Below are 26,315 nucleotides of genomic sequence, written 5' to 3'. Positions count from 1 at the left end.
AATTTGGAGCTTTGTACAGACATTTTAATTATTATGATTTGTAAACATTTTTGTTTTCCTGTTTGTTTTTCCGCAAACTCATTTGATTTTCTGATAAACACATTATCTGTTTCAGGAGACAAAAAGTACAATATAAAGAGACTCATACTCATCTAAGACAGGCAGATCAGAGGGGGCAGTGCCACACAAGACCGAGGTCTAGGTTTCAAAGCTTAACGACAGCCCTGTACCTTTATATATATATATATATATATATATATATATAATGTATATGTGTATATATATATATGTATGTATATGTGGACTGCTATAAAAAAATCCTTCCCTCACCACTTTAATATACAATTTTATTGGTTCTCTATTTCACTGCTAATGGACAGACGTGCAGTGGCTGCACATCTGAGCTGTGTTTTATGGCCCTCACCAGAGCTGAACTGTCAGCTCTGCATACTGCCTGTTTTTCCAGGTTCACGCAGTTCTAATCCTTTACTAACCAGTAATTGAACAGTGGTCAGTTAGCCCCCTTATGTGAGTGGAAAACCCAGAATTATAACACTAATCTGCTGTTTGTCAAAACCATAATCAAGTGTGATTTAGCTAAGAGACAAAGATATTAGATGAGTAGTGCAAAGAGTAGTGCTATGTGCCTGTGTTCCACTTCTTTAAGCTGCTTTTTCTTGTTAAGGGCAGTGGTTTAAACTCTACTAAATATACTAGAGCTCAGTCGGATAAACAGGAATTTTTGTTTCTTATTTTGTTTTATACACAAGGACACCACTGAAATATAAGACCTCCTCTACCAGGAATTCCCAGTGAGGATGGATGTTTTCCTTATTTACACACTTTTAAAGGCTGTTCAAAGTATGTGTGTTAGCTGAACCCAGTCTGAGATGTGAATGGATTACTGATAAATTTGTTCACACCTTTACATGTAGAACTGGTCCAATCCTGTGGTTAAAAGTTGTGAGATGTGGCAACAGGTAAATATGTGAGAAATTACTCAAGGGAGCCAGTTGCCTTCATAAATATTGTTTTGTGCTTTGGACAAGCATGTTACATGTTCTATCATGATATTTTATTTGTTCATTTGAGGTTCATCTATGCTTTGAAGCTCGACCACAGTGCAGACAAAACTATATAGGTCATGTTATTTTGAATTATCTTTCAATTTGTATTAAAAAGATGCACATAGGCCGGTTTTATTTTTCAAATCTCCAGAGCAAATTAGAGTAAAATGGTTTTGGGATCTCTGAGAAATTAAAAATGTTTCCTCTGTACACCATGTGGATTTCAGAGTTTGTAATTAGATACTGGCTTGTTTATCACTAAGGGCAGAATGTTAATACAGGAGAGGATTGTGTATCCCTAAACAAACACCCAATACTTACTAGTAAATGCACAGGCACTGAGCTTTTTTGTGGAGCTCTTGCCTCCTGATAGGCAACATTCCTCTAGAGAAGTTCTACAGACTTTGCTGTTTTAATTAACCCTATTTGACATGTGTATTTACATATTTTTCCACATGCTCCTTCTTCAGTTACATTTCTTTAATTCATAAAGCTCTGATGTTTTCCATTTTTATGCATGGTGGGGAGTTGACGTAAGCTGCTCTAATGTGTAATAATTTTTTTAACACTAGAATGTATAAAGGCAAATTGTGAAATCAGGAGAAGTCTAATTAAGCTGTCTTAGATGGAAAAGTAATGTACACAGAAAGAGAAGTCTATACAGTAATCTGCAATTAATGTCACATATCCTCCCTTTCTCTCTCTTTGGCGGTTCTTGATAAACTTTCAGCACTGTAGCTCCCTTATGTGATGATGGGGTCCTTGATACGCACAACGGAGTTATTCTCATTCCAGTCACACTTAAGGTGGAAACTTTATCAAGTGGTCTTTCTTTCAACCTTTTCTTAGTAGTGACATTTATTCTGTCTCTTTCAGTTCCTCTTTCTTGCCTTTGCACTCCATTTTCATCCCTCGCCTGTCTGTCTTTTCATCCTTGGTCAGGCTGGTGTGTCCTCACACACTCACACACACAAACCAAAAACATCTAACTTTCCTCTCTGAATAAATATTCTAACCTTCTTTTTTGTCTTTATCCTGCAAAAACAGTGCATAAAATTACTGCCGCAAGACACACACAGAGTTTACATGGCCTAACTGTGTGCATGCGTGAGCTTTTTGCCTGCTTGATCAAGCAATACCGACGTTTTAGCCTAAAGCAACCAGCCCTGTTTAAGATGCAAAGGATACAAGAGTGCAGGTATGAGAGGTGGAATATAAACTGGTGGAACTAATAAGCCTTAAGCCTTCACTCTTTCTCTCTCTCTTTTTCCATTTATTTGCTTACTTCCCATTTCTATCTCTTCTTTTCTTTTTAGCCAATTTTTTAAAATAAATTTATCTTTCAAGGTTTAAGTTGTTTGATCAATGAAATGAGAAAATGGTTTAAAAACTTGGAAGGTATAAATCTTGTCAGACGAATGCTTCGTTCCACTTTTGTCTGCTACTTCAGGTGAGGCTCAGACCGCAATAATCAAAGGGGTTGTTTGTGAAACACCAATTAAATACATGCCCATAAAGACATAGCCTCAGCTGTGCCTTAAAATTGCATCCTTTCTTATTTGTTAGCCAGAAAGGGGTGACTCCTGTGGTTTAAAAGCGTTATCATTCAATAGACCTTTCTTCTAACTCAATTTACAACTTAAGTGAAAATATTCCCTATAAGTTTATAGTATGATCTGTAAGTTTCATGTCTTCTTTACTCCTAAAGCTAATTTTAGAAATTATGGCCCCAAGTAAGGAGGTGATAAAACAGACATTAAACAGCACTGTTGGAATTTATAGTCATAGAGAATGAAAATATAATAAAGCCATAAACTATTTCTTTGGATACAAATTAGTTTAGCTTGTCATGAGCAGAATAAGCCATGAGTTATTATATTTTTACATGACCAGCTCCAATATTAAGAATATCTATAAAAATATCTTCTTATAAGCTTTTAAAAATATATCCACATCTAGCTTAATTAAAGATTCTACAGAATAACATTAAGTTTTGAATTACACAATTTCATTTAGCCTATCAACAAGGCTGTAGCAGCCTAACTTCATTGTTGCTGTGATTTTTTTACACTCTTAGGATTGTTTCCATGCATGTGCTTCCATTTGCTCCAACATACATGAATCAAATATATGCCTGATTACCAGGCCTCTGCAGAGTACAATGACATGCACAAGATAGAATTTAGCCATTTGATTCAGGTATGTTGGAAAAGGGATGCATCTAAAAGTTGAGAGGGAAGTAGCTCTCAAGGACTGCACTTGGACACATCTGGTTTAACTTTACATCCCAATTATGTTCTTTCTTATCGTCAGCTACTACCCACACCTGCTCTTTGTTTACAATCAGCACACCTGCTTCCACTAACCTGAGCACCTTCAGCAGCACTTAAACTGGAATAGCCACATTGTTTCACTGGTATTCTATGAAAACTGCACACCTCCTACATGCATTTTACAAAACTTTTTTAGTCGGTTAGAATAAATGAGATTTAACAGTTTCTAATGAGTTTTTGTTAAGCAAATTAATTTGACTTTGTGTGATGGGCTGCGATTGCAGTAAAACAAGCTGGGGTCATAGCTGATATGTCGAATTAAGCTGCTTTTGAACTTCTTAAACTGCTGAAATTTTAGATACAAAACTTATTTTCAGTTTAGCTTGCTCATTAAAAACTCTAAACTTGCGTATGACAAACTCTGTTCCTATAAAATCCCACCTCCCTATTAAGTACAACATAATTCAACAGAGTCATGCGGTCAGATTATTTCCTCTGCTCCTTTTCTTCACTGAGTGCACAGCATCTTTTGTTTTCTGTGTCCGAGTAATCGGCTTTATTGTTGACTTTCACGTTGCTTGGAGTCTGGCATTATGAGTAGATGTGTCTTCACAAGGTCTAATCTTCTGAATTTATGTGGGTCAGTATCTCAAGTTGTGATAGTGGTTTTATAGCCAAGGTTAAAGATTATATTTTCTTTTCTAGGATTTTAGAGAGCTCTTTACAAAAAATGATTAAGGTTTGGAGGGAAAAATGTTAAATTTTTCAGCTCACTTCTTAAAGTGCTGGCTCAGAGGGCGGAAAGAACTATGAATTACATCCATGACTCAGAGCAGAATAATGGAGAATGTTAGGCTTTGTGGACTGTTGCCTGTTTATTTTTATTTTTTTTATTTGCTTTACCAACATGCATTTAAGCTGGTTCTTAGCCATCAACAGCTTTTCCCACAATGTTTTATGTTCCATGTTTTTTTTATCCCAGTCTACATATTCCCTGTTTCACTCTTACCCCTGCCTCCACTTACACGGTTCAATTTTCAGATTCTCTTTGTAATTGCCATTTTATTTACAGTCTATTTGGTTTACATGCATGTAAATATTGTGCATGTTTTTCATGTTTTCAAGCTGAATTTGCACGACATTAAAATATACAGTGCAGTCTTAAATAGAATGGCAATGCCCTGCTACTAAAGAACTGTCTTGTCACCAATTAAGCCATTAAAATTAATTTAAGTACAAAGGTACTATACAAATCCCTGCAACCTAAAGCTTTTTCTTTCCTGGAATGTCTAGATGCATGACACAAAGAAGAAATTTGTGTTCCAGAACACTAATAATTTATGCCAGCTTCACAAATTTCCAAGAGACCATGTAGTTCTGCTGTGATATGTAGGGCAACTGGCAGGTCGCCTTGACCTGCTGTGCAGAGAACATTACATAAAAGTCATTTCCTTCCTGTAGCTTCCTGAATGTGAAGTTCTTATCACTTTGCTCTTACACTTACAGATTTTGACTCTGGCTCTGTCAGGAAGGAGAGAGGAAAAAGTTAATAATGAGGGGTTGGATGAACAAAAAACTCAACTGTTTTGATGTTTATCACTACCTTTATTATTATTGGTCTTTGTTCATGAGTAGGCTATTTGGATAAATGTAACAGAGCAGGAACAAATGAATTATGCTTGGAATATGTCAGTTTCATTAATAGTTGATTTATAATGATGATGAGGTTTTGGTCTAATATTGCAAAAATATTTGGTGGGATTTCATCCATTAAAAGCATTATTTCATTAATTTTCTTTTTAAGAACGTGAGATGACCTTAGGTCTACATCTTTAATATGCTCGCTGAGATTTAGTGTTACTTTATGCTTTGCTGTCCACAGCTTTTTTTGTCAACTAATTTTCTTATAGTAATTTCATTTTGGATTTGGATTTTGACCTGCCCCTAATGGCTGCTTTATGTCTGTATCAGTGCTTTTAGTTGCACTGATTGCCACTCACACCATGATCCCAAGCCTTTATGTTTAGGATTTTGGACTTTCACCTGGTCTGTTGTGTTTCCTACATACGACTCATTTCTTTGGAAAAAAAGTTCTTAGATTTTAAATCCCTATTATAATCTGTGGGTTACTTACCGTAGCCTTTAAGGTATGCTCTGGGTAAAAAAGTTGCAGTAATGGAGCATATGGTAAAACTTTCTGCTTAGTATTCCTCCCAAGCATGCTCTGGGCTGTTCAGCACATTTCCAGCAGTCCAGTGCTTCCAACATTTTAAATGGAAATGTGCAGTGCTGGATAAATTAAATCAGCGCTGTTGTGAGGGGTCATCACACTTTAATTTAATTTACATATCACTATACTTGACTAACTGGTTAAGTTTTAACATAAATGCATCATAATGAAAGGTGCTTAAACTCTTAAAATAGATAATGATTACAGTTATAATGGTGGTTTAAACACACATCTCTGTACAAGGAAAATGGACACACATCCATAGGATCTTTTCAGTAAACCATCATAACAGATTTAATCAGTATTGGGCCCATGTGATGTTGTAACTATGGCAACATTTTTTCTACCTCTTGCTGCTGCAATAACCACTTGACACTTGTCTAAAGCAAGTCATGGAAAGTTCTTATCTGGTTTTGATTTTGTAAGTTTTGATTTGACAGTGAAAGCAGCCAAAGTCAGAATGCCAGAAAAGCTGCAAACATAAACATGTTTCTCAAGAAAGAGCTTTATTTCCCTCTCTCTGTTGACTGAAAATATAGTCAGTAGTGAATAAATATTAAAGTTCTCATTCATAGCACTCATTTCGATGTCTCACTATGGGAAACACCCGCTCTACGTATTCCTCAGGAGCACTTATGTCATTACGCCAATCCTGATTAGCTGCTTACTCTACTGTTTAAGTAACCTGTGCTATGACGCAGTACCATTCAAAAACTCCTTTTCATTCTTCTTACTTTGGATGGAGCATATTTTAGTACATTGCTTGCTAGCTTAACTGTCCATAGACGGATCCCTCCAGCTTCTTCCATCACAGGAGGCTAGCTGCACGTCTTGGTCTTCTCCATAGACTGAGTCTTATAACTGCAAGGTTATATTTGCACGGTTTATCACATCAGCTAATGCTGTGTCCTCTGTGATAGCACTCCAGCTAACACATTTATTTTAGCAAGCACTCCAGCTAGTGGAAATGGCTGATAACCTCCGTCACACCAGAGGAGACGTGGACACTGAGGCTCGTTACTGCATCTGTGGAGATAAAAATTTCAAACAAGGATTCACACCAGGTGTGCTTGGGCTACCTTGGGCTGAAACTCTCCCTGCTGGCAGTCCAAGCCCCTGGTTCATGCAGGCACTGTGCCTGTTTCACCATGAACAGTCTCCAACAATATCTGGCACACCAAGCTAACTTGTTAGGCAAAGACCCTTACTTGTCAACGGCCAGGCTGTCACTCAGCAGTAATGACGAGCATTACACAGATGTGGAGCCTGAACCACATCCCATAACTAGCTGGGGTTTACAGTTGGATGTGGCATCAGTGGCTCCACCTGTAGAAGACATTCTTGAACTCGACGACGAGGAATAGGAAACTCTGAGCTCCTCATATCCAAGGAAGATGTGGATGATGACAAAATCTTCTGCCGAGGTTGCACAGCCCAATGCTGTTTCTGCAGTGTGGGAAGAGCAGGAGAGCATGCCAGCTTCTCCCATTGCAAACACGCAGCATCCAGGCTGAACATCCCCTGGTCTGGCATCATAATGGGGACCATCCGGTTAGGTTATAAGGGGAAGAAATTGCCCAGAGCCACGAGGACAGCAAAACAGCTACTCCCTGTTTTCCCAGGGCTGCTGGGAGATGTTTTGGTCTCATGGAAAGACCATCACTTCAGTCTGATTCAGGGGGCTTCCTCACTGGATTTTGAGAACATGGAGAAACACGGCGTCTTCCGCATGCCACCGATGGAACAGCGCGTTATAGCCCCCTTGCATCCAAAGCTGTCAAGAGTATCATCCAGGAACCACACATTGCCATCAAAAGCTAATTGTTTTCAGTATGCTACGACTGAAAGAGCCTACAAGGTGTAGTTCAACTTTAAGTGTCAGGTTTATGAACTCCACCTCCATCCTCTCGGCTGACCAGACAGATCTATGCAAGGAAATGGCAACAAAATCTGAGCCAGCTGTGTGGAAAGAGATAACCTTGACCACAGACATTTGTAAATCTATGGAGAAGATGGTGTTGCAGGGACGAGCGAGATGGCTTTACCTGACAAACCTATCGGAGAGAATGTGGACATCCTGACCATGCCGATTATTCCAGATGGCATATTTGGCACCTCACTGGCTTCGATACAGCAGTTGTGTGAGGCCAGGAAGAAGGAGGATGAAGCTCTCTAGCTTTGTCTTCCCCAGAAAACAGAGCCTCCTCCCCTGCAGGGCCCACAGCAGACCTTCATTCTGGTTGCCATGTGTCCTTTTCCACAGCTGAAGATCCAAAAACTGCAAAAAGCCCAGCCAGCCCCTATCACTCCGTAGAGGAAGGAGGTCAGGTCAGGTCAGCCCAGAAAAACCCCGACATCAACAGCAGCCCCACAAGGACAACCTAGGTCATCAGGCCAGGAAGAAGAAAAGGGCAGCCTGACAGCCCCTGCTCTTCTACTAGTGAAACAGCTCATTCTTTAGAGGGGTCTCCATGCAGCTACGTGTTAGCCTTCACCCTTCACCTGTTCATTTTTATAAACTGGACTTCTCTGCCTCCAGTGTGGCCCATTTTTAAGCTGCGGGCACTCAGGGGAGCCAAGGTGCTTATCATGAATGGTTCTGCGTCATAGCGCAGACTGCTTAAAGGTAGGCTGACGCAAGTGTCATGACCACCAGTCAATCAATTGCCGTATTGAGGTGTGCTTCTGAGGAATATGCTGGCCGGGTATATTCCATAGTGAGACATCTCACTCATGCTTCTCTGAGAACCTGGGGCTACGTAAGTAACCTAAAGTTACCATGAAGGGGTTTTTACATCAAGAAGCTGGGCACTAATTTGAACATTTGCTTGCAAATTTGGGAGGTACTGAACAAATTTTCTGACTCAGAAGTTGTTCAGTATGTTTATATTTTAGAATTTAGACATCCAAATTAAATGTAGTGTCCTATAATATGGAAATATTGAGTGTTTTTTTTTTTTTCTAAATATAGAAAACCGATAATTAACTAAAAATCTAACAAGCTACCTTGCTACTTCCAAAGTAAAAAAAGCATATCATTAGCTAACAGAGACTGTGATAGCCTTACAGGATCCATTTTTTAAATGTCGCTGTTTGGCATCATTTTACATAACACATCAAGCGATTAAGATAATGGAAAAAGTACAAGGTGCAAGTGCAAGTAAGATACACAGCTTGAGATGATAAACAAAACTTAAAAATGCAATATTTCTGTTTTTTTTTTCAAGTACAGGCAATGTTTCCTCACCATCAAAGCTGAATATTAGTCACATTGACTGTTTTAATCTAGCTGTTGTTTCTTGGCAAAGTACACACAAATTTATGTGTTTGCATTGTAAATGTATATTAAAAAAAAAAAAAAAAACTAAAATCACAAGGATGTTTCTTGTATTTTTGATTTTGTTTGTTGAAGAGAAATAAGAAGTTATTTTAGTTCTTTTACCAATACATTGCTTTCCTGAGCTTATCTAGATGCTTTATGGCTCAAGAGCAATATAATCATCTCTCTCTTGACGGTATTCAGCTGCAACTATAAATTTATTAAAAACATGATTCAGTCTATATGATTGACTTCTCATTTTTTGCATGAATTTCCATTTTCCCAAAAGAAAATTCCCATTTTCCTAAAAGGACAGAATGCAGGTAAATGTTCTATATAATGCTGTGTGTTTGTTATTCACACCATAGTCTTCTTGAACTTTGAATTTTGTCCCAAATAGATTACTAAATTAATGGAATCTGCAATTAATCATGATTAATTAGATTGAAACTATTGCTGGAGATATGACACTTGCCATTATTTTTTTTATTTTTCTGCAAAATAATAAATAAGGCTATTATAAGACTGGTTATTGCTTTAATAAAACATGTATAAATTGTACATAGTCCTCTCTTAAATTAGAGATGCGTGCACCACTTCGTCTGCTGTATGATGATGAAAAGAAGTCCACATTCAGCATTCAACACATTTTATGAGATGCGTTGCCATGATACTGAAGTAGACCCAGCTGAAATGTTTGGTCTTTCTGCTTCATGCCCACCAGGTACAAAATATCAATGAGTGTTTGGTTCTTTCAGTGCAGTCAAGTCTGAATAAAGCTGTGAGGGATGGTTTTTATCCCATATAAAGACCCTGTTGTTTGAATTGCATGCAGTATGTGCTGTGGAAAAAAAGACATCTTAACATAGATAACAGCTGTGACTAAGAATCATCAGGCTACAGCACTCATTATCACCCCCTCTCATTATCATGTCTAGATATATATCACTAACAGTAAACATGTCTTATCCCACATCAGCCTGGGACTCAAATCTCTTAAATTTTTTCATACAAATCAATCTTTGTCCAACCGAATACTTCACCTCCTCTTTTTTTTAGTGCCCATGTCTGTCTGAGAAGAGAGAAACTTCAGATCCAGCTTGGCACTTTGGTTGGAGTGTTTGTTCTCTCAGTACAGTGGGGATCTGTGAGGAAAAGGTGCTGTCTTTGCACTTTTCAGCCTAGCAGGTCATATTGAACTTCAGGCACATGTAGGGAAGGCATTGAGATACGGTTTGTTTGATAATTTTCACTATCTGTGAGTTTTTTGTTTTTTAATATAGCTGTCATTTTCTTTATATCCCCTTAAATCTTTAGAGTAATTTAGACCACTAAATTTGAATATAATCCACTACAGGAGAACAATTGGCCAGCATCTCCAGTGGCATAACTAACAGCAGTAAAACTCAGTTTAATTTCAGTTTCATTCAGAATCTTCTAAACATGAATAAATCAAACTTTGGTGGCCACTCACACATTGAAGAGGTTGAGGCCGATGCGGTAAAGGCGTTTTCGCATGACATCAGTGGAGAGCGTAGGTGATTTACAGCTAGCAGGGTTCTCACAGTGGTAGCGTGGCAGGCTGAGGATCATGGCCTGCAGCGCCTCCTTGGACGAGGCTTCAGAGGTTGAGCGTGCCTCCGTAGAAGTGCTGCTGCTGCTCATCTGCTCAGAGCTGTTGTCTGCGGTCTCTGAGCCACATCTTTTAACATCAAGAGGCTCCACCACAGGAGAGCTTCTCAATGGTACAGGTTCCTGTGGTGGAAGGGTATGAAGGGGTTCTGATGGTGGAGGTGGTGGTGGTGCTACCACCATTTCCTCTAGGCTTTGAGGGGTGGCCATCTTATCCAAAGGAGTCAGGAAAGGTTGTTCCTCCTCCTCTAGGGTCTCCTCAGTTGGAGGTGGGGCAGGGAATTCTATATCCTGCTCGCCTCCTTCTGTCTCTGATTCTGGGGGTGGTGGGGGTTCCTGGGGTGGTGGTGGTGGGGGATCTATGGGTTCAGTTGGAGCTTCTGGAAAGGGAACATGGGGTTCTTGTGAGGATCCAGATGGGACAGTAGCTGGTGTGGAGGCTGTTGTTGTAGAAGTGGTTGTGATAGTCGTGGAAGCTCCATCTTGTTGGATGCAGCTGCCGAGAGTGACGGAAGTTGATGATTCCATGACTGATGATGAAACTCTGAAGTTCTGGCTGTCAATCTGTACTGTCACATCTCGAAATGCCATCATCAGCTTACTTGCACTTCTGGACAGGTCACTTGGGTCCACTGTACCTTGCTGATTTGCAGACTCTCCCACACCTCCTCCTTCTCCAGCTCGTCCTGCTGCTGCAGCCGCTGCATTAAAGGAGTCGGCACTGAACTGATAGGTGCCGCCTTCTTGCAGTGAACACATGGTCTTCAAGCTCCAGTTACTGAGTGCATCATCGATGGACTTTGCAAGTGACTGGACCTGTTCAGTGAATGAGTCTTCAAGGTCGGTCAGGGTGCCACCAACTGTGGCAGGCAGAGATGGTGAGCGCACCAGTGGGATGCCTGCCAAGTTACAGCCTTCTGCCAGAGCCCGTTCAGCAGAGAAACCCTCCGTGTTTTGCACACGGACCTTGCGCAGGGAGATGCGTCGAGGCAGACGACTCTCCAGCAGTGAATTGCGGATCTTCTCGAAGTTTTTGCTGAGCTGGTACTGGCGGAAGGCCGTCTGGATCTTGCAGGCGGCACGACGGGAGATGAGGTGGCCCCCGTATTTGTGCTCTAACATTTCGATCTGAGAAAGATGAGACAAAAAAATAAAAACAGGAACACATTAAATTGGTGGATAGTATTTGTGTCATACAAGAAAGATTTCACAGCATATAAAGGCAAAATGCTGTTATAGATAAAGCTTGTCTTCACTTATTCATGACAGTTATGGCTGCCCATCCATTAGACATCTGCAATGTCAAGATTAGAAAATTCTCTTGCTTAAATACTAAAACTCTCCTCTTCTGTGGGGTTCATATTTGAAAAGGGAGCATGTTTGTCCATACCAATGACTGCACAAATGTTATATTCTTTACTGTTTCCCAACAAAAGAAGCTAATTCTCATGTCGGACTTAAACAACTACGGTGAAACATTGCTACAGTGATGATGCAAAATGAATATGCTCAACATAAAAAAGTGATTCATGATGGAAACATAACAAAGGGTTGTAAAAATCCAATTTTTAAATATGAACAAGTACTGCAAATCTGTATGAATTATCGGATGGTTCTTTATTTTAATTTTGTAAGCAGTCCTTGTGTATAAACAATGGAATTCTTGCACAAAGCTTCAGCCCACAGTTAAAACGTGACAACACAGTAACAGCTGACTCATGGCATTTGGACAAACCATTAATTTCCCCTACAAATACAGCTCATAATCTGTGGGAATTCCATAGGGAGGTCCTCCACATAACTTTAAATTGTCTGCAGCTGAACAAGCTATTAATCTTGCCTGTGAAAAATTGCTCAAATGCTGTGGGAAATGGAGGGAGATGTAATATAGCCATCTCATCTGGCAGTGTCTCATATACTAGATGAAACCCTTTTTGAGTTTCCCAGAACAATGAGGGTGTGGATATCTTCGGAAGTGCCTGAAATAAGCCCTTATCTTCTCAAGTCACTCTGATATCCGTTTTGATTCAGACTAAATCAATGAATATAATTCTGTTCCTTTTCTAACTCTATCAAGGGCACAAGTGTTGAGGATATTTCATCTTTGAAAGAATGAAAACATGAAAAAAAGCCACATTCCAAGTGTTCCACGTGAAAATCTTTCAAATGTAATTTAATCTAATCATCTGGAGTCCTTGCCTTTCTCTCCTGTTTTCTTAAGGATTTGCGTCAGATTCTTGTTTCAGCATGATGTGTATATGAGGATTAATTTGATCCACATAAAATATCCCTCCTGTCGATTCAAATGCTATCGAGCGACCAAGGATGATCTTGTTGTGACTTTCATCTGCTAATCTTCTGTCACTTTAGTCGTGGACAAAGTCACCAAGCACCTCATGCAGAGGTAATGACTGGAGGGTTTGCAATTTGTGATAAGTGGCTAGCTCAACAAGACCCAGTCTGTCGTTGTCATTGGAGGAATGAAATTGCCCACAAAGCTCTTTAGAAAAGTGGAATGACACTGAAAATCCATCTTATCTACTCCATTTACATTCCTCTGCGGAGACTGTGAGCAAAGTGAAACGTACTGAGAATATTAAGGTGGTTTCTGAACAGGATGCTGGTTTTTAGGTCTACTATATCTGCTGAGGGTGCCTTCTGTCAGCTCTTGCAGATTGGTCAGATTCAGGCTAAATATTCATCACTTTTTAATCTGGATTGTTTGGTCCTGTGTGCACTCTTATCACCATAACTATGCTCTAACACAGACGTTATTTTCTTTTAAGACATGCATCATGGTAGTGTGGTTGACTTTATTATTCAAAGAGGTGTCCTTCACCAAAACAAGCCCTGCTAAGTCCACTGCAGAGGTGCCCTTGAACACAGGAATCGGCCATCATCATGGCAGCCTTTGATTAAATGTAGCATTCAGGCTTGTTTGTTTGGCAATCCTTATGAGCTGGGTGGGGGAAGATGAATAAAGTATTTGGGTCACATTGCTTTCTTTATTAGACTTTGGATCTGATACACTTTGCCATTCAGATGGAATTACAGCCAGCAGCATGAGCGGGGGCATTATGGAGCGAGAGAACCACAGTTTGGAAAGTAGACAGGATTTGATGCTAAGCCTCTAAGGATTGTGCTGAAACAGATGGGCTGGTTTACCCATTGAGTATTTATTTATTTATTTGGTTTAATAAACATCTAGAAGGTATCCAAATGGCCCGTAGGTGTCTAGGCTAAAATTGGGTTCAAAAGTTAAAATTTAGTAGATGCCCGAGTCAATTTTGATATTGATTACATAATCAAACTTAGCTCAGATTTTACCAGAACTGATATTATAAGAATTTGATCTGCTTACTGACAAATTAAAAACCTTATAAGCACTTCTAACATTGTGTGGCACATCAGTGGATTGTTGTATTGCTAATTTAGAGGAACAGTCTGTATGTGGAACAGTTAAAGCTTTTGACTAGAAAATTACTGCTAAACTATTGCCATTTTTTACATTCATATCTTTAAATGCAAAAGCCCCAGAAGCATCTCATTCACAACTAATGGTATTTATAGTTATATATTTATCATATCATATTTAACTGATGATCCAGCTACATGGTGGTGTGATTGTTAGTATCGCAGCTTCACAGCAAGAAGATCACTGGTTCAAGTTTGAACCTGGGGGGAGGTCTGTGTGGAGTTTGCATGTTCTCCCCATGTATGCATGGGTTCTCTCTGGGTTCTATGGGTCCCTCCCACCATCCAAAGACATGCATGTTAGGTTAATTTGTTAATTGCATTGAAAATGTAGAGTTAAAATATGTCTAGCGCTCACTGGGTAATGATAGCAATGATGTTTTTTGTGTATTTTCCATCTTTAGTCTCCTGCCCTTTATTAACATCTGCGAAGCCCCTGAAAAGCAGGAGGTTTTTGACTTTTTGGCACAACAGTCAATCCCTACATGCTACACATTTCCTCTTAAGTTTTTTTCTTTCTCTGAACTCTGCACTATGTTTACTTGCTAAGCTTTTGGACAATTATCATTGCTAGATGTGGGTTGTTGCTTAATGTGAGCTGCATGAGCTCATATGTGGGTTGCATGTGCTAAGATGAAAGCATAGCATTGCAAACAAACCTTCCACATACTATTTTCCTCACTCTAACCAAAGTGCATTGACATTGTATTTTAGTAACAACAGTAATATTGTCAATAGCTAATTTGAAAAAAAAAAAAATTGGCTATCCTCACAGTAACTGTAGCTAACAATATATGGTCAATTCAATCATGAGAAACGTTTTAAGGATCACATTATACTACACATCATCTTTTATGGATCATTGTATTGCAAGATATGCTGTTTTTCTTTCTATCAAATCTAATTCGGTGACCAGAAGAGTTTAGTGATCAGGGCGCCACCAGCAGGTTACTTAATGAAATACATAATTTTATCAAATAAAGTTATATTTTTCTCTAAATAGGAGCATTACCGAAAATATTTGTTACAATACAACTACAACAGTCAGTGTCACGCAACATTGGTCTATATGTATTCATCCTAACAAGGAAGTTTTATATGTTATATGTTTAGTCATTACAAAGAAACTTGATCTTTTAATTCAATTTAATATAAACTGTCTTCACTCTTTTTGAGCCATTGTGATATTCCTCTGGAAAACCTGACTTTTGCTCTTTCATGCTCAACTTTGGTCAACAGCATCCTATCTCTGTATGCCCGTTAATGTCAAGTTTGATTGCTTAGGGAGATTCAAGCAAAATAGCAGAGTTGTGCTCAAGAAAGTCTGAATCCTCTTTAAAGGCATTTTTAACATTTAATATCAGTTGCAAATCCACCAAATCCCATTTTACTTTTAAACTGATAACAGCAGCATTAATATCTCCAGAAACATTCAGCTAATAATGCCTGAAATTGCCATACAGCATGATGTTTATGATCATGGCATGAGAATATTCACACCCTGAGCATTTGTAATGCATGTAGAGAAAGGTCAAAGAAACAGAGATGGATGAAAAGAGCACAGAAATGTAAAAGAATAAAACAAGGGTGTTAAAGAGAGGGTGACAGATGACAGCGTTGAGAACAGCACTGCTGAAAATCCACCCCATTAGCCCCCTGTCAGTTCTACCTCTGATCACTTCTCTAAGCTCTGATGGAAAGGGAGATTGTTCCAGAGAGTCAAGGTTTGAGAGAACGGCAACGGCACTGCTCTGTTCCACCACCGTCTCCAAATCGATTTTGACAGGCAGATCAGCGCCATGCTGACCTCATGTTCCCCTCTGAATGAAGAATGAAAAGAGGCTGCAAAATTCAGTGAAAAGTGTGCAAATGTGAGCACAATGTGTAGAAACTGAAAGACATTTAAGCATGTGATTACATGCAGTATTTTACTTAAAGTCTGGATGGGGAAAATGATTTAGGATAAGCAAATAACAAAGGTTGTAAAATTCTTCAAGACAAACTGGAGAGGACTGTCTGTCTTTAAGGCTGCATCGCTTGTTCTGATCAGCTGCTTCAGGAGATTATCGGTATCCAGATGTGAACTCCTGTAGGTCTATGAGTTCATGAGCAATTTGGAAAGTTATGGGTTTGTAAATATCTCATTTGGGCTAATAATCTGTGCTTGACATTAGAACCAACCAAGGTTTCAGACGTTATTTGTTCTTCAAACATTCGCCTGCTCCAACACACCTCAGTGAGTCACTGTGCAGAACTTCATAGGCTGTTGGATCCATTTAATTGAGTCAAGAGTTTTGGAAGACAGAAACACTAAAAACCTACAGGACTGCCGCCCTCGTAGAACCAAACTGAGTAGCCCTCGTCAAAAACATATATGACCTGGCATTGAAGCAATGTACTGAGATGAAATTAGTTCAAATAATAAAATAAATAAATAATAAATAATATTAACAACTGATCCTCAAAGAGAAATTTTGTTTTGTTTGGTTTTGGTTTGTTCTGTTAATATAAATCCATGCTTGACAATCAAAATAATTAACTTAATTAACTTTGAACAAACTGATCAACACTGATTAAGATCAGTTTCTTTAGGTCTGGCTCTGATGCTGCTGCCCCAGCTGGTGGCTATGAAGCCTTTCCACAGCACACTTATAGAAGATATGTGGCATCTTGGTACAGACATTGAATGATCTCATCTTCCTCAAGATGTAGATTCACCGGTGTCCCTCTTGTAGATGACAAACGGCATTGTATTTCCAGTCTAGTCTGTTCTCCAGCTATGGAAACAGTGCTTTACTCCTGCTCCTCCTAAAATCTACAATCATTTCTTTTGTTTTGTTCAATTTCAAGATGAGACTATTGTTCCTGCACCATCCTCCCAAATGGATTATAGTTCTCTCGACTCAGCTTCTTGTTCATCACTGATACGCCCCATGACTGCAGAGTCATCAGAGTATTTCTGCAGATGACAGGACTCGGAGTTGCATTGGAAGTCTGAGGTGTACAGTGTACAGAGAAATGGTAAACAGTCCCTCTTTGTGGCGCTCCAGTGCTGCTGACCACCGTCTCAGGCACATGACCTTTCAATATTACAAACTGTGGTATTAGGTAGTCATAAATCCAGGTGGTTGTGGAGGCATCCATCTGGAATTTATAGTTTCTCACGTAACAGTGTGGCCGGAGGTCTCCTTCCTCCATGCCATTATATGGCATTGTGCTGTTGGAGCTGTGGCGCATTGTTGGATGAGTAAATTCAGGTGCAGCACACCTTGATCTGTCTTTGTCTGGCCTTCTGGTGTTATGCCAAAATCAGTGACCCCTCAGAATCTGTAACCACAGGGGGCAACAGCGTACATTTCTCTGCATGTGCGTCTTAGAAAAAGATGAGTGAAGTCTTGAAAAAACTTGTATTTAAGCCTGAGTTCATTATTATGCAGGTACAGTAAAGTTGCACATTCTCATAGCTATCAGAAATGGTGACCTAGGTCACCCCTATTAAAGTCTGGACTCTTCTAACATAGCATATTACCCTCACAATGCCAAGAACACACAGGTCACCATTTCTGATAGCCATCAGAATGTGTGACTTTACTGTACCTGCATTACAACGAACTCAGACCTAAATACAAGTGTTTTCAAAATTTTGCTCAGCTGCTAAGATGTACATGCAGAGCAATTTTTACTATCACCCCTCTGTGGTCATTGATTCTGATGGGTCACAGATTTTGGTGTAACACCGAATGTTTTGTATGTAAATTAAAAACTGTCTTGTATAGACTGTGGTATTAACAAACCATTAAAAGTTTGGGTTAGAAGTTTCCCGGGGTGAAGTCCCCCAGGGTGGCGTTATCGCAACAAATCTCAGGTTTTTTTTTCTTCAGCTGTATGTTGCTTGACGCCATGTGACAAGATCAGTAGAATTTTATTAAAACTGCTTGAGAAATCAAGTAACATGATCCTTACAGTGTTCCCTGATCGGTTCAGATGAGAGTGGGCTCTCTAAAGCCGGCAGAGGACGTCAGCTTTACCCCAAACCCCATTACAATATGCAAACTGTAATAGGTCATGAAAAGCGTTCACTTAATAACAAGAGACATCAAGAGTCTCTCACAAACTTTCATGTAGTGGAATGTTGGGGTAACTAGTCTGTAGTCATGTAGCGGATCAGATTGTTTAGGTTTTCCACTGCAAAGAAACTTTCTTCTGACAGATATTATTCTACTCATATTTTATTAATATATTTATTTACTTTTTCTTGTACTGTGCTACTATAACAAAACAGCCATTTTGTAAATCTGTTTTTAAAACAGTCTCTACAGAGAAGTGAAAGCTCCATGAGGCACATTTAATGTGCCTTGCTACGTTTTTAAATTGTAGATTGTTGGATAAAAAAATTGAGTGTTGAATTTTCAGTGTTGAATTTCTACACCATTTTTAAGCTTAAACAACAGTAACAACCACAGAGTGTTTTGAACTATTACCCTGTGCTATTACTGCAAACTGTGTTCACACAGTGATTTCTGTTCCCGAGCCCATGCAAAAAAATTCATGACAGAATCATGTGTGTTTTTAAATCAGGGCTGCCATCTGGTCTAAAGGTTACAGAGATCCAGTATGGACTATCTGCCATGTCCTTTGCCTACAGAGATATCTTCAGATTCTCAGAATCTTTTGATATTTTATACTTTAGATGAGGTATATTTAGTCTTTGTCATTTTACAGTAAAGAACATATTACTCTACAGTTTTTAGTGACACATTTTTTTTGTTTTATTTTTTTCAGGTTGCTGATCCTCTGCCCATCTTTACTTCTGAGAGACTCTGTCTTTCTAAGGTGCTCTTTTAATACCCAATTATGTGACTGACCTGTTGTCAATTATGTTTACTTAGTTACTGTTTCTTTCTAGTACTACATACTCTTCCGACGTCCTTCATATTTGAATTCTTACCCTCTTGGGGGGTTTTTCTTTTCTTTTCTTTTTGATGCTCCTGTCCAAGTTTTATCCTTTTGTTTTTAAGACATGTTGCTGCCATCAGATTTAGTGCTTGAATTATTTTACAATTATATATATGAAAACATAAATACAGAAAAAATCTGACAAAAGGAATAGACAGGAATAACTTAAAATACAAATAATATAAAATAAGTTAATAAGAAGTAATACATAAATAATATAAGACACAAATAAGAGTAAATAAAAGCAAATAAATTATAAAAAAATAATTAATAAAGGAGGGAAAAAAACCTGCTCTCAACTTATTGTTCAGATCTTTTAACTGTTTTGTTTGGCTGCTGTGAGCAATGTTAAGATGAATGTCTCAGAACTTTCCAGAAAGCTGCCATCACTGTTGTAATTTGTTCAGACAACCAATCACCACAGCAGTGGCAGTTTGGTCCGTCCCAGGTTGAAATGTTATGACCTGTCAGATGTAAGTGATCTCAACAAGCACAAGTGCATCTTTGTAATTGTTTGTTGGAGGAGTAGGTTACCCAGACACTGGTGTAGCTGTGAGTGAGTTGCAAGCTCAGTTGCCAGAAAAACCTCTATGTGGACACACACACACACACACTTCAGCCATCGTTATGCTATTGAATGTTTGTAATGTGCACATTTATTGTAAGCCAGTTGATGCAAATCACCCTTGCAGACTGGCAAGAGTATTGGAAACCGAAGCAGTTTCAGTTCAGGGCTGGTCCAAGACCCAGTTCTAAGTTGGTTCTTGCTGAGAAGTGGTTTGGTTTTCCACAGCCTGAGAGCAAAAACGGAGTCAGTACATCACTACAAATATCTCCTCAGTACATGTCTGAATCTGTCTGTATTCTGGATTTATTTAGGACACAGTTTACAGAGGAAAGTCTTTTTTTTGTTTTTCTCAGTTTTAAACAGATGAGCAAACATTAGCTCATATGTTTCCAGTGTGGCTTTGACGTCAATTTGACTTCACATCCATGTGATTGTGGAGATTTTTATTCCTCTCTTTTAAACTAAGAAGACTAAAATGTACCATGGTTCTGAATTTTAAACACCGTTGTCACAACAATTCAGTCTCCAGGACGTTATCCCTTCACATAGGAATAAAAAGTATTTTGAAAAGAATAAAATGGATGGTATAAAATTCAAGAAGGGACTGAAATCAGATAGTATCAGTAGGAACATTGTTTTCCTCATTTAGTTTTCTTAACATAGAAAAAAATGTACTGGTAGTGGGCATTAAACCCTCGGGCTGAAATCTGGTCCCACTCCAGCATTGGTCCTGCATCAAAGTCAGACTAATGTTTTGCTGCTCAGCACTTGTAAAAATGGACTTTTCTAACGCTCCGATGTCTCATGATGTCTCATGATGTCTCATATGATGTCTCACCCTTATATGTGTAAATGAAGACTGAGCTCTCAAGTTTGTGTCTGCTGCATTTACAGCACAGACACGCATGATTATTAATTGATTGTATAACAGGAAAAGTATAACAATTATGTTACTGCTTTTAAAAGAAAAGGAGGATGACAATAATGTTTGTCCACAGGAGATGAAGATTTTTGTCATTTAAAGGCCTGTGTTGTCTTAAAGGCTAAGTTTATTCCAGAAAAATTTGGAGTTTAAAATATGACCAGATCAGCAGTACTTTACTAGAATTTTACAATCTTTCATAGTACTATTTTTTTTTATATATATAAAGTGATATTACTGTATTTTGGATAGTGAATTTTAATTAAAAGATTTGATTTAATCTTATAATAAATAATAATAATAAATTCCTACAAATTAAACATAAAGTAGAAAACCAAGACCAGCTTTTAAAGCTGTCATTTAAAGTTTACAAATCCCTTTAACATCAATGTTGTGTCTTAATATACAATCTACTTTTCCAATTACAATAATAAAAATAAACTACACTATTTGTTATGCTTCAAAATCCTGAATCTCCAAGAGCAGAAGCTTAAAATTTCACTGTATTAGTTATCACTGATAGTGAGTCTGATCTGTGGATTTATTTTAGATGTGAATTTAACATGACTTTTAATCATGAAACGCAGATCACTGCTGCTGTAAATCCTCTCCAAACTTCCAGCAGTTCAAAGCTGAAATCTAACAACATTGGTTATTAAGTTTTATCTCATCAGGTTTTGTGTGAACTATAATGGAAGAGAAGTTCTGAGCTCTAAGCTAATATTGCTTGAATATTTGCACGAACCTACAAATCATAAATGGTTTTGGATTGACGACAGCCTCAACTGTTCAAGTTGAGAATAAAAGCAAGTTTTTCAGTAAACTCCTTAATAACTCTTTCAGGCAAAAATGCACAGTACTCTAAAAACTAAGGACTCCTGTCAAGGAAAACGCTTGTATTACTTACTTGTTAATTTATCACTGCTGTCTAAAGTTTTGCAGAGATAAGCAAATTTATTAGCTGATGCATGGAAACACACCTTTCTGTGTTTGCTGCAGACATGTGAAGTATAACAGGTGGATGATGCAGGAAAACCACCCATGCTACACACCCCACTCCCATACAACTCCCTATAGAAGGATTACCTAACCTAGGCCTTTGGGGGTTAAAATATATCCGATTCCCTGATTGCTGTTGTTTAAAGAAGGGGTTCAGGGCCAGAACTCTGCAACAGCTCTTCTTCCATGTTAGAGGTCTTGCAGTGTTGTGTAAAGAGTAAAAAAAAACACCCACAGTGATGTGTTCTTAAGGCTTTGGCAGAAAGCTTAAATCAATTTAGATGAACTGAAAGAGCAGATTGCTGGAGAGCTAAACTCTGGTTCACTTGAGCACAGCTGAAACATACCTTCAACGGAGTACTGAGGCTTTATATACATATTATACAAGTATAGTGCACATGCACACTGTGGAGGTTCGACAGCAGAGTTGGAACTGAATAAAGTCCACATTTTCATATAATAAATATATGTAACTGTTTTTAAAGTTTAATTGAGTGCACTTCAACTTTACCACTTACAGATATTCATAATTCACCAACATAAATACATAATTAATGTTATGTACAACATTTACCCTACAGAGTAATATCTTTATGCAAAGATTCATTAGCATTTAATAATTTGTTAAATTTATACATTTTAAATGTATTCAGTTTAGAGAGGAAACATGACATTTCTGGAGGCTGAACGCTCAAGCTTAAAGTGAGGTGAGTTAAACAATCCAACGTCAGGTTGTTCTGCAGCAATCAAGATATCGCCTGCAGATCCAATTACTCTGACATTGATGTGGAGATCCATCAGACCCCTGCATCCCCACCTGAATAGACAGGAGATCAATCCAGCTGATCGCTTATCTCAAGCCTTGTTGACAGGAAGGTAGTGGAAAACAGGGGACTCTCAGATGTGAGAGGGAGACACAGATTGGAAACTTAGGTTAAAAGAAGCTTGAGCCTTGATTAGGGGAGTGATGAAGGAGGAAATCAAGTCAAAACTGAGTGAAAGTGCATCTGACAGTGGGTGAGGTTTAACAAACCCCTTCCATTAAATACAGCAATGTCAGTGGCAAGTCACTTGGAAGTTTGATTTTTGCGGAGAGACAATAAGAACTACAATTTTGCTGATTGTGCCAGGATTTTAAGTGCTGCTGAGCTCAGGATCAACAGTAGTGAACCACTGTTGGCCCCTGGGCAAGACACTTACCCCCCCAACTGCTCCACGGGTGCCGACATATGGCAGCCCACAGCACAGTGAATCTACAAGAAATGGTTCAAATGCAAAGCCAAATTTTTGGTATTGGTAGGCCTATAGTAAAAATTGTTCTAAAAACGACAAAAACATAGTTGCTGCTATTAAAACTGTCCCACAACATGGAAATCACATAAAGCTGATTTTATTAAGGCCTATATGAATGAGATATTAGCAGTATATAAGTGACTTATTGGCTGATGGGGATAAGATATAAAAACATAAATATAGACAAATCTGCATCACCAACTATTTGCAAAGGTCCATTGTAACATGATATACAACCTACATTGTGTTTTGCTGGAAGTGCAAATCTTCTTTGACAGAACAATGATGGGTTCAACAGGTTTGGCTATTCCCTCAGCTGAGAATCTAACGCACAAGCTGTTAGTTTAAAACAGGGTTTTGATTTAAAAAAAAAAAAAAAATATATATATATATATATATATATATATATATATATATATATATATATATATATTAGTTCAGGTTAAAGTCCATGTGTGACATTCAATATCTAATTTACACATGATCGAATTTAATGATTATATAGTTTAATAAATGTTTTCTAAATCCAATTTTACCCTCTGGGATATTATCAGAACTGTAACTGGTAAAAGGATTTTTCTAGAAGATTTCATCCAAAATATGAGAACCATCCTTGCAACACTGAAAAGTCTTACTTGTTGTGTTTATGAAGGTTTCATTATTCATTCTAAGTCTGTTACTAAGCCTTTATAGAAATCTTTATTTTAATTTTGAGCTCCATATATCAGGCCAAAGCTCTGCTTCCTTACCTGCTCGAAGATCCTGAAGAATCATTTTTAGATGAATGATAAGTGAAATGGATGGTGAATGTTTGATGGCTTTTGAAATGGAGATGATTGCATCATGGAGATGATGTCTGAGCCCCTGATGAAAAGTGTGAAAAGAAGACACAACTTGTGAACATGGAAATGTATGAACAGACACATTCACTTTTCAGACATATCAGCCTAAGATTAAATCAGTTTCACTTTCTGTAGATCTGGATAAGTCCAAATACCAGTGTCATGATTTAATTCCATATATAAAGATGGCCTGTCATCATCAGATGAATAATATATCTAGAAAAAAAGACAGATCAAAAGGCTTGTGATTAAAGTAGATACAGATGCAGCTTTTGTTTACATCATCTTCATATAAAATCCTTCATGCCAAAGTAACCAGGTGTCCTATTATTATTATTATTATTATCATCATTAATTATAATTATTAATTCCAAAATATGTTCAGATTACCAAATCAAATTTGGTTAACAACCATACCAAGTAATGATGTTGATGAATTGATGAAATGATAATGATGGTTTATAAAGAGGGGAAAAAAGTAATCAATTACAATTTTGATAGTCAACAGGGACCAATAAGGATTAAAATGACGAATAAACAAAATTACGAAATCTCAGACGCCAGCTTTGCCCGCAACCCAAAAGTCCTCCTCTTCAGACAGAAATGAACACAAACATGTCAGCCAACGTACAATAAACACAAACCAAGTTACTGTGAAACACCAACCCAAAGCCCCCAGCAAAACCCTACCTGCTTATTTTTGAGGTCAAGCGAGAGTTCATAGTCAGAGGTGGTGGAGTGTGAGCCGGCCCCATTGCGCTGCACCCTCAAAGGCGAGGCTGTGTGGTGCAGGCTGGCTCTCCTCCCTGCACCACCTCCTTTTGCTCCATCCCCTTCCTCTTCTTCCTCCTGTGCTGCCTCGCCCTTGTAGCAGTCACCCTGCACCTCTTCTCCGTCTTGCTTTGCCTTTGCCTCCATAACTTCTTCTAACTCTTGAATCTCTTTCTCCACCTCCGTCTGCTCCTCTCTGCAAGGTGAGGGGGATTTAGGGGCATCTTGTGGCACTGCTTCCATCAGGGGCTCATCTTTGGGCTGAGGTTCAGGGTCTGGTGTGAGCTGGGGCTCCGGTACTGGCTGAGGTTTGACTTCATGCTGAGGATGAGTATGTGGTTGTGGCTCAGATTGGGGCTCGGGTTCGGGCTGTGGCTGCGGTGGCTGAGTTTGTAGCCAAGTCTCTTGCTGCTGCTGTCGGGGCTGCGGTTCTGGTTCTGGTTCTGGTTGTAGCTGTGACAGGGCCTCACTCTGCGGCTCCCCCTCACCTCCCTTCCCTTCCTCCCCCATAGACGAGTCTGGAGAAAGTTCATCGCTGCAGAAAGGAGGAGAAAACGCAGAGTGAGGTTGCTGCTGCATCCGTGGTGAGCTCTGACCTCTTCTCCAGGCTGCCTGGGTTAGTGGTAAGAAGTGGACCCTTGTTTGTGTGTATGATCACTCACTCTGCTACCAACTGTGTGCTGGGCCAGTTCATCTGTCTAGCTGCTCTGTTGTGAATGTCTTTCTTGTCTGTCTAAACACACTGACAGACAGTAACAACCAGGAAAAAATACAGCACAGAACAGCTATTAAAGCCACAGAGTACAATAGTAAAGGAAAAAAAAGAAACATCAAGTGATTATCTGTTACAACAAAATCTTCAGAAGAGAAATGTGAAAAAAAACAAGGTAGTTGACAGCCAGTAGTGACGCAAACCCACACACACAGAGACACGGGATACAGTCATGCAGCTAATACAAACGTCTCTATGCATTTTATTTTATATGTGAAACAGTGTGTGTGATTGTGTCTGTGCAGACAGTGGCTGTATTTGATGGAATAAAAACAGAGAAGGTAGGATGCTGTGTGTCATTTTTGTCTGCAGGTAAGAAGTCCTTTCCTTTTTTATAAAATCCTCTTTTTTTTTGCTTTTTGATGTAAAAGAGGTGCACTGCCTGATTTGACAAAAACCATATCCACTACACAAAAGAGCTGTTATAAATTTAAAATGATCAAATCTTCAATGTCAAGTCTCAGTTGTCCATGAAATGATCCAGCTTGTTTGAGAGTGGCTTGATCCAACTGTTTTAAGCACTTTTTAATTCCCACATGTCAGCTGCCGACAGGATGAACATGACTATGAGTCAGCAGTCACGTTAGCGGATCTGTAAGGCTGCACTTAAGCTGCCAGTATGCTTCATCAGAAGTGTCTATCTTGTGGCTTAAAAGCGTCTCAAATTCGGTCTAGAAGCACACTTCAAAACTGGGGGTCTTCATCATGCTATTAAAAGTGGTCATGAAGTTAAATGCTCAAACTATGTTCAGCTATGTCACTTTTATTTGCAAATTAATACAAAACTGTACAGGTATCACTGTAGAAAAAGTATGAAAAATGTTGATGGGTTTTCTTTCACTTTACATGTAGGTGTTAGACAAAAAGGCTCTGTCACATGTCATTTAGCATAGAGCATAAATAGACCTCCAGCTGTCATAAGTGGGAGTTTGTCTTCTTTGGCCTTCCTGTGTGTATTTCGGTCTGTTTTCAGAGAGCTTACAGAAGACAAAGAAATGCCTAGATGAAGAACTAGCTGTGATGTATTTAATGGATCCAGGGACCACCTCCTTTTATGTCTCTTTTTGAGAATGCATTATCATCTACACTGTGGCCATGTTTGCTATTGTCTGAAACTGACCTCAGAACTCAGAGGTGAACTGTGAAGTACGCACTGCCTAGCGGATGTATTTCGAAACACTCATACCAACATAAATG

The 26,315-nt window shown here is 38.8% G+C and overlaps 1 protein-coding gene across 3 annotated transcripts in view; it reads right to left on the bottom strand.

Annotated features, from left to right (window-relative positions):
• The window catches only part of iqsec3a (IQ motif and Sec7 domain ArfGEF 3a), a 114,686-nt gene that overhangs the window by 42,011 nt on the left and 46,360 nt on the right, over window positions 1-26,315 (bottom strand). For 2 of the 3 annotated variants that reach the window (XM_041976990.1, XM_041976992.1), the window contains exons 3-4: window positions 24,266-24,881; window positions 10,364-11,649 (exon numbers count right to left, since the gene is read on the bottom strand). In XM_041976990.1, the coding sequence (XP_041832924.1) occupies window positions 10,364-11,649; window positions 24,266-24,881 (1,902 nt within the window). The remainder of the gene's footprint in view (window positions 1-10,363; window positions 11,650-24,265; window positions 24,882-26,315) is intronic. The other variant, XM_041976993.1, reaches the window with a different exon arrangement.

The sequence above is a fragment of the Melanotaenia boesemani genome, chromosome 23 (genome assembly GCF_017639745.1).
Source record: "Melanotaenia boesemani isolate fMelBoe1 chromosome 23, fMelBoe1.pri, whole genome shotgun sequence".
Classification (NCBI taxonomy): domain Eukaryota; kingdom Metazoa; phylum Chordata; class Actinopteri; order Atheriniformes; family Melanotaeniidae; genus Melanotaenia; species Melanotaenia boesemani.
The sequence above is the reverse complement of the archived record's forward strand: the minus strand, read 5'-3'. Positions and strand labels throughout refer to the sequence as shown.